Source organism: Chenopodium album, chromosome 2 (genome assembly GCF_948465745.1).
Source record: "Chenopodium album chromosome 2, dcCheAlbu1.1, whole genome shotgun sequence".
Classification (NCBI taxonomy): domain Eukaryota; kingdom Viridiplantae; phylum Streptophyta; class Magnoliopsida; order Caryophyllales; family Amaranthaceae; genus Chenopodium; species Chenopodium album.
This window is the reverse complement of record NC_137835.1, coordinates 12,535,316-12,545,248: the sequence shown is the minus strand read 5'-3', so window position 1 is coordinate 12,545,248 and position 9,933 is coordinate 12,535,316. Positions and strand designations below refer to the sequence as shown.

At 34.7% G+C, this 9,933-nt stretch overlaps 1 protein-coding gene across 1 annotated transcript; it reads left to right on the top strand.

The window, feature by feature from the left end:
* The first annotated feature begins 2,950 nt into the window (after nucleotides 1–2,950).
* LOC145583184 (cis-prenyltransferase 4, chloroplastic-like) lies at nucleotides 2,951–9,076 on the top strand. The gene is made up of 3 exons (XM_081640364.1): nucleotides 2,951–3,329; nucleotides 5,055–5,113; nucleotides 8,486–9,076. Exons 1-3 carry the CDS (start codon nucleotides 2,976–2,978, stop codon nucleotides 8,925–8,927), a joined length of 855 nt encoding a protein of 284 aa, XP_081496490.1. The 5' UTR covers nucleotides 2,951–2,975; the 3' UTR covers nucleotides 8,928–9,076.
* The last annotated feature ends 857 nt before the right edge of the window (nucleotides 9,077–9,933 follow it).

Genomic DNA, 9,933 nt, shown 5'->3' with positions numbered 1-9,933 from the left:
GAAACCATACTTTCATAGTCGGTTCGTTATTTTTGGAGATTAATGACAAATCAATTTGCACTTGCAAAGCAGCTAATTAAGGAAGCTAGCAGAGGTGTATTGGTTTACAATTGTGGTTATGAAGAAAGGGGCATTGGTTTAGGAAACAGAGTTCGAGCTTATACTACAGGTGCTGGAGAACATTAGGAGAGTTTGTGACTTCAATAAGCCGAGTTGTAAGGTAATGTGTGATCCCTATCTTATTTTGCTGCATGCATTTCAGTTTAGTTTGTGTTCTACAGTTCTACTCCGTATTATTTATATAAATTATATGGTTAAAGCAACATATAGGAAGGAAACCGAAGAATTAGAGAGAATTAGAAAATAATCAGAGTATAATTGCTTGCCTTCTCATTAATTATCAATGGGAATATATAGAGTTACAAAGTCCTAGTCCTCGTATCAAAAGATATCGTAGAATCTTAGGAAATTAACAAAAATATAAGAGATAAATATATGGAAATATACTATCATATAAACTAATATACGATATTATCTCAATACCTACCCCCTCAAGTTGGAGTGCTCGGATCAAAAGTGCCCAACTTGGAATAAAGATAATCAAACTGTGCTTTCCCAAGAGCCTTAGTAAAAGTATCAGTAAGTTGCTCGGATGTCGAAACATGAGATGGGGATATCAACCCTTCAGTAATTGCATCGCGAACAAAGTGACAATCAATCTCAATATGCTTTGTCCGCTCATGAAAATCTTGATTCTTTGCAATGTGCAAAGCCGATTCATTGTCGCAAAACAATTTAATTGCCTTTGGGTGTTGAACTCCTAGACTTAACAACAAAGCCTTTACCCATTTAAGCTCTTTGGAACATGAAGACACACACCTATATTCGGCCTCCGAAGAAGAAGTAGAAACCGTTAGTTGCTTATTGGTTTTCCACGAGATAGGTGATTTTCCAAGAAAAACAAGCCAACCAGTTAAAGATCATCGAGTGAGGGGACAAGAGGCCCAATCTGAATCACACCAACCTTGCAAATTCCAATCACAATCAGAGCTCAATAAAGTACCTCGTCCCGGAGTCCTTTCAAGTAACGAATCACCCTTAATGCAACGTCCCAATGTTCACTGCGCGGTTTCTGCATAAACTGTGACAAAATATGAACCGAGTATATATGCCAAATCAGGGCGAGTAACAGTAAGGTAAATCAGACGACCAACAAGGACGTCTGTAAGACTCCGGATCAGTGAGAAGTGCGCCTGTGGCTAGACCTAATTTTTGGTTTTGCTCCATGGGAAAACTACTAGGCTTGGCGCCTAACAAACCTGCCTCAGAAATAGTATCCAGAGTACATTTTCGTTGACACAAAAATACACCCGTAGATCTAATAGCCACCTCAATCCCCAAAAAATATTTCAACGAACCTAGATCCTTCATCTTAAAACAGTCACACAAATAAGCCTTAAAAACAGACAATGCAGCGTAATCGTTCCCGTAAATAATCAGATCATCAACATATACTAAAATAGTAATTTGAGTATCACGAGTAGTGTGAGTGAATAAAGAATAATCAGAGTAAGATTGGTTGAAACCATATTGTTTTAAAGCTGTGGTAAGTTTAGCAAACCAACATCTAGGTGCTTGCTTCAAACCATAGAGTGAATTCCTCAATCTCCAAACCAATGAAGCATCTGAACTCTGAAAACCAGGTGGAAGCTTCATGTAAAATTCTTCATCTAAGTCACCATGTAGGAATGCATTGTGAACATCCATTTGATGAATTTCCCAATTCTTAGCAGCCGCAATAGCAAGAACAGTGCGAACCGTTGTCATCTTAGCAACCGGAGCAAATGTCTCATCATAATCTACACCTGCTTTCTGATGGTTCCCATATACCACCAAGCGAGATTTAAGATGCTCTACCGTTCCATTAGAAAGAAACTTGGTCTTATAGACCCATTGACTTCCTAGTGCCTTTTTACCAGAGGAAGAGGCTCCAAAGTGCAAGTACCATTGTTCTCTAAAGCCAGAATTTCTTCATTCATGGACCTACGCCATCCTTCAGATTGCATAGCTTCTTTGAAGGTTGTCGGATCTTTGCTTTGAACAATAGCTGAAATAAACTTCTGATAATTCACAGAAAAATTGTCACAATTTATATAATGTGCTAAGGGATACTGAGTATATGTTAAAGTGGTGAAAATGATCCTTATAAGTCGCTTTTGTTCTGAGAAGGGACCTTGACGTCGGAATATGACCATTGACTTTACTTTTTCGATGTTGACCATCACGCATGTGGCACGTGATGTTTTAAAAAGGCTCTTTCGTTCATTTTTTCCCCACGTTTTCACATTCTCTCTCTTTCTGTCCCTAAATTTTCTCTCAAAATCCCTTTTCTTTTCTCAAAATCACGGGGAAAAAAGTAGGAAAATACATTTTTTAAACATCACGTGTATGTCACATGATGGTCAATACTGGAAAAGTGAAGTCAACGGTCATATTTCGATGTCAAAATCCCTCCTCATAACAAAAGTAACTTATAAGGACCTTTTTCACCACTTTGAACATACAAGGTTTTTTTTCACAAAATAATGAACATATAAGTACCTTTTAGACAAATTTTCCACTGTTATTTCTAAAATTTTACAATAATGATTTAACTTTATATAAAACAATAAAATAATAAATTGTTTAAACAAATTAATTTGCGACCAAAAAAAGGGGTGTACTCGGCAAAAAGGATAGTAGTATAAAGAAAATCCGTTGAGATTTGATTCTTATACTATACTTATGCTAATTAATAATGTGTATGAATTGATGACAACTTGACAAGTCAACTTAATCATAAATTAACAATCTCACCAAACAGTAATAATGCATGTATTGCTAACAATAATTGTATAATCTTGCTTACTTATACATATATACGTAGTATTATATAAAGTAAACACTCAAACCAAAGAGAAAAAAGAAGTGACAAAATGAGTATCTTACAAAAGCTTTTGTCAATGATCATGGCAATAATCCCTAATAGGATTTTGATGCCATTTGTGAATATGTTTCTAGGAGGATCAATACTATTCAAGGATGATAAGGCTAATATGGATGGCGACGAGGAGCTACCGAAGGAGCTTCAACAAGAGCTAATGCCACGGCACTTGGCCGTGATATTGGATGGCAATCGGAGGTGGGCTAAGCAAAGAGGCCTAAACCCTATCGATGGTTATCTCCCTGGTGTGAAGAGTTTAGAGACCTTTCTTTCATTGTGTTGTAATTGGAAAATTCCAATTGTCTCACTTTTTGTGTTCTCCACGGAAAATTGGCTTCGTCCTAAGGTTAGTTTTTACCTATAATTCTTTGGTCTCATGTTTCTTATTATTATTTTACCTTCAATAAAAGGATAATTAATTAAGTAAAGGTCAATATATATTAAATCATACTTGTAAGACCTTAGATAAAAACTACTAAAATCCATTTATGGAAGTTAAAATTCAAGACGTAAATAATATGTTCATGCAAGATTGCAAGCTAATTAGCTTACTTTATAAAAAGGTTATTTGAGACAAAAAGAAAAACTAATTCACTACTCTATTTTAAAGGTTTTTGTTTTTGTAATTTTTTTTTTAATGTCAATTATAGTTAAAGAAACAAATATTTATGTGGATTAAGTTAGAAACATCTTAATCATTTATTATGCACTATCATAATGTCCATTTATATGTAACTAAAAAAAATATGGTTACAAAATTGCACTGATAAGCAAAATAATTGAAACACACCAAATAAAAAATAATAGGAAAAATTGCTCCCATTAATCTGAACTTTGCCTCGTCCGCCGAAAATAATCCCAACTTTCGTTTATTATCTATTGCACCGAACTTTGGGGGGTATTAATTTTCGTTGCACCCAACTTACCTGCAATCGGTTAATCCGGTCAACATTTGTGTGTTACATTTTTTTTGGACACGTGTCACTACATGAATGGTCAAATAAAAAAAATTAAAAAAAAAAACAAAATTTAAAAAAAAATAAAACAAAATTTAAAAAAAAAAACAAAATTAAAAAAAAAAAAAAAAAAAAACCCAGCCACCCCTTAACGGCAGTGGGGGAGGATATAGGAAGGGAGGCTGGATTTGGGTCGGAAACGAAGGGGAAGGGGGCGGAAACGACGGGGAGGGGGAAACGGCGAAAACGAAGGGGAAGGGGAAGGGGATTCGGGTCGGAAGGGTCGGAAAACGGCGGGGGAGAGGGGAGTGACGGAGGAAATAGGGGTGGGGGAGGGGTTTTCGGGGGTGGGGAAAGGGAAAGGGGGAGTTTTGAGGGAAGGGGGAGGGTTGTGCGGTGGTTTCCGGGAGTGAGGGAGGGGTTTTCGGGGGTGGGGGAATGGTTTTCGGGGGTGGGGGAAGGGAAAGGGTGGGTTTCGAGGTAGAGGGAAGGCTGGGCGGCGGTTTCCGGCAGCAGGGGAGGGGTTTTTCGAGGGTGGGGGTGATTTTCCGGCGTGGTGGGGGTGGGGGTGTGGTGGCAGCCGCTGGGCGTGGGTGGTTTGTGGGTTTTTTTTTTATTTTTTTGTTTTTTGTTTTTTATTTTTAAAAAAAAAAAATTAAGCCAATCATACGCTGACACGTGTCTAGGTAACTTGCTACATCAGGTTAGATGACCTGTTGGGTGCAACGAAAATTAATACCCCCCAAAGTTCGGTGCAATAGATAATAAACGAAAGTTGAGATTATTTTCGGCGGACGAGGCAAAGTTCACATTAATGGGAGCAATTTTTTCCAAAATAATAAAGAAAAAGGTATTATAATTAGGTTGTTAGATTGAAGTATATAATATTATTATTAAATAAATAATTAGAACCAGATCGAACATGTGGATTTTCTTACTATGTTACGTGAAGCATGGGCCATCGTCATATTTAATTAGAGAGAATTCTTGTTACTTTGGGAATAATTGAAATAAATTGGTTAATTTTACAAACCTCTTATCGATTTTGTTTAGAACTTAAATTTCGGTTATGGTGTTCAAATAAGTACTTTTATTCATCATTATTGTTTCAACAGATGGAAACTGATTTCTTGCTCGAGCTTTTGGAGCAAAATTTACTACGCATTTCTTGTAGGTATGAGCGCTTCTTAGTTCAAATGATCGTTTATATTTAGTTGAACTTATCAAAACTTATTTTATTAGTATAAAAAAAATTAACTTATTTTAATTGTGAATTGAATTTGGGTATTCCTTTTATCCTTATTAACCTTAGAGAAGAAGCATTTGGGTGCATCACCCAATAATTTGTGCAGCAAAGCAAGTATATATATGATATGTATTATTTGATGGAGGATATGTATGATTTGATAGAGGACATGTACAACTAGTTGGTGGATATGTGTTATTTGATAGAGGATACGTACAATTTGTTGGAGGATATATATGTCAGATAATATAAACTCCTTGATTAGAGTGATTTCCATTGATCAATATTTATAGGGTTACAATGAGTAACCTAATCATATTAGGTAACTATAAGATATGTACATATATCAAAGATAATCTTATACAAAATATATCCTAAACCTAGGATGAGAATATTCTATGGATATTCTCTATCACACCCCCGTAGTCGGAGCGAGAGAAAATCGGATGCTCAGACTAGATCTGAATCACGCATCGAGCGGTAAGGATAGTATGGTAACCCATGATCAAAAGAGAAGTAGTAGACATATGCCGGTGATGACGATTAGAAGCAACAGCCACGACCTACGTAGAGTAGAGATAAGCACTGCTAGGCCGGAGGAGAAGGAGAAGAGCCGCACACAGACTTGAGCTAAGTTGCAGATCCAAAGAAGAAGAAGCTAAGGGATCAAACCATCATCGGGAAGAAGACACTACACTACTACGGGAAATCACAGTTGATGAAAAAACAAATAAGATAGCATAAATCCCACACCACTTAACCACTAGTAAGTGTTTACCTCTAAAAAAATAAAATTGACCTACATAACAAGATAAATTCCACCAAATTAAAACAAGCTAAGTAGCGGTTGGACTTAGAGAATAACAAATTCCACCGCATGTACTTGTGATAATTAAAATTAACAATAAATTGAAAAGGTAAAAAATATAAGTGTTGTTAGTGCCAAAAATCCAACACTCCCTTTCAGTTATTGTAGTGTAGTTGAACAAGGCTCCTGTCAAGTAGAAGGGGTCAGGAGCAAGACTACAATGTAACTAAGGTGGTGGAGGCCAACAACGACATTGAGAAAAAAAAGACAAACAAAGGGGTGGTTCGTCTCGTGGGTCTGGCTCATCCAAGACTATTAACGATAGTCATCGGATACGCTATACAAGATTGCATTTCACTCACAGATTAGGCTAAAGAAGGAAGACTATGAGTGAGCTAGGTGGCGTATTAGGTGGAGAACCAAGAGGTAGAGGTGGTGCACAAAGCTCCTATGTGTGGTGGGAATTAGTTGGAGCACAAGAGGGGTTGCCGGTGATGGTCAACCATCGTACTCCATAATTAAAACGCGAAAGCAAAAAAAAAAAAGTGTGTTTTATGTAATTGTTTGTGAATCCCGCCGGTGGGTTTAATTTTCTAACCCACCGGCAGGGGAAGAGAAAATTTTAGGTATAAACAATCCCAAGATCTAACCTAAGCTGTGATACCATGTCAGATAATCTAAACTCCTTGATTAGAGTGATTTTCATTGATCAATATTTATAGGGTTACAATGAGTAACCTAATCATATTAGGTAACTATAAGATATGTACATATATCAAAAATAATCTTATACAAAATATATCCTAAACCTAGGATGGGAATATTCTATGGATATTCTCTATCAATATATTATTTGTTGGAGTATATGTATAATTTATTAGAGGATATATGTAGTATTTAATAGAGGATATGTACAATTTATGTTTGATAGAACATACGTACAGTTTGTTAGAGGATACATACATGTTATTTGATAGTATATTTCTCCATGTGCGGAGTTTTAGGAGAAATCGGAGAAAATAATAAAATATGGAGGTAATGGGGTAGGGTAAAGAATAAAAAATTATAAAAAAAAAAAAAAAAAAAAAAAAAAAAGTAGTGGAGAGAATTAAAGGAGAGAGAATATGTAATAATTAATAAAATATGATTTATGTTAGGTCCACTAGATGAGAAAAATGAGTTAAATATTGTAAAAGCTTTCCAATTAAGAAAATAGAGTAAGAATTTAAAAACGCCCGTAAAAGAAAAGTAGAATAAATATTTAAAAACGGAAGGAGTATTTATTAGATTATACATACAGTTTGTTGCCGCACAAAATGCAGCTTGCGGCTTGCGCGCGGCAGCCAATATTTTGTGTAACCTTTATAGAACTTATGCCTATCAAAAGCTTTTGAAACTTATTTATTATCCCGAAATAAGTGGAATTTATATAAAAAGAGTAGAGCCTCATTCGATCTATGTCCCAACAAATTATATTTGCATTGAATAAGAAAAAAAAACCTAATTGTATAAATGATAACTCTTGGGTAGAAGTTGCAAAATTATTCAAAATTATATTTGTCATAAGAACTCAATATAGCAGGGAACCAAAGAACAAGAAAAAGGAATTGACTACTAGCCGAAACCTAAGTTGTGATACCGTGTTAGATTTCGGGAAAACTCCTCAGATTGGAGTATGTACCATAGATTAATATACATAGAGGTTTACAAGAATCTTAATCCTATTAGGATAAGGATACGAGGTATACCAAAATATATACAAAATTATCCTAATCTGCGACAAATGTTATCGTAAATATAATATCTATCACTTCTAATCGATGCAAAAAATAAGAAATGAAATTTAAAAAAAAAAAATCATTTTAATATCATGTACTACCTTTGATTTTTATTAGTTGCAACTTTGGGTATTATTTGTGAGATATAAAATATTTCAAAGTTGCAAATAATAAAAATCGTAGGTAGTATAACTGTATAATGTGAGCTGATCCACCTGAGCAATGAGATGGTTTTGTCATATTGTGTAAGATGGATATAAGTTTTTAAACATCTTTAAAAATTTAGTTTTAACTTTATAGACATTTCATATAAGCTTTTGAAATTTTCATAAAATTATTGGACACAAATATATTAGTTTTGGGTGGGTGAATTTACCGTGAAATAGACTCACTAAATACTTTGTGTAGCTATTAAAGTATTTCTCCATGAAATTTGATCTTGGCTATTCTATAACTATATCACACTTTTTATATCCATTTTTACGTACACAATTACTTCGTATTGTAAACATTTTCTAGTTATTAGTTAGATAATACTACTTGGTTTATCATTGCAAATCATATAAATAATTGTTAATCTCAACTTTTCACAAGTAGCTAGGAAAAAATCATGAGAATGTTATTAAATTATTGAAATAAAGCATGATTTATTTCCTTAGAGCTTGCTAGATAGCATTAACGCATTATATACTAACTATATTAAATAATAAACAGTTACGGAGGACGAATTTCAGTGATTGGTGATACATCATTACTGCCCAATTCCTTACAAAAAGCAATTCAACACATTGAAGAAGAAACAAAAGACAACACCAAAATTCATCTGATTCTAGCAATGAGTTATAGTGGCCAAAATGATATTGTTCATGCTTGTCAAACAATTGCTATGAAAGTTAAGGATGGCCTTCTTCAACCCAACGATATAACCAAGTCTTTGTTTGAGCAACATCTTCGAACTAAGGTAACGGACGTTCCTGCTCCGGATTTGCTCATTCGAACAAGCGGCGAATTACGTATAAGTAACTATTTTCTTTGGCAATGTGCTTATAGTGAAATGTACTTCACTAATACACTTTGGCCTGATTTTGGAAAACAAGAGTTTATTGAGGCTTTACGCTCGTTTCAACAAAGAGGGAGACGATTTGGCAAAGTATAATTTTAATTCTATCATATGTAATTATATTATACTCTTTTCATATTTTATTACTTGCTCCATTTAAACTTTTTCTATTATTAATTTTACTTACTTTGACTAATGTTTGTAATTTAATTTATATATAAGAAAAAATTTAGTCTTGTGGTACTTGTTGGATTCCTCTTGATGAATAGACAAATCATAAGTCTTTCAAAAGGCCTAGCATTATCACATACTTCCTTTTTTTTTTTTTTTTTTTTTTTTTTTTTTTTTTAGTTGCAGCACTTCTCTTTTCACACTTGTCGATACATGTTTTCAATCGTGAATATCTTTATTTCCTGACATGTAAAAATTATAAATATTTGATATTAAAACTGTATAAGTCGAGACAAATCTAACAAGAATCCATATGACTATATTTTTACTTAAGTACAAACCGTCAAAACTAATCAAAGAGAAATATATAAATAGTGTAAAAGTCAAATTGATGCAAAATAGGTCGGGTTCGGGTTGGGTCATGCTTGAGTCGGGTCACGTCGGGTCATACATCTTATCGGGTTTGGGTCGGGTTAGAAAAAGGTCGGGTTACATTCGGGTCGGGTGAAAAATAGGTCGGGTTAAATTCGGGTCTTTACGGGTTTAAACGAGTTAGGGTCATTCTCGGGTTCGGTTCAAGTCAATTATATTATTTACGGGTTATAATTAGGTCGGGTCATTCTCGGGTTCAAGTCGGGTTTGGTTCAAGTCAATAATTTGCAGGTTATAATCAAGTCGGGTCATTCTCGGGTTCGAGTCGAGTTCGGTTCAAGTCAATAATTTGCGGAAAACATGTTTCGTCCCTGAAATTCGTCCCTAAAAACATGTTGTGAAACTAACCTCTTAAAATTCAAAGTAAAATATTGAAGGAATAGAGTTAGGATCCAATTTCCGTTACAATACCAACATGAGATAACAACCTATACATATCAATTCGATAACAAGTCGGGTTGAATTTGGGTCGGGTCAATAACAAGTCGGGTTGATTCGG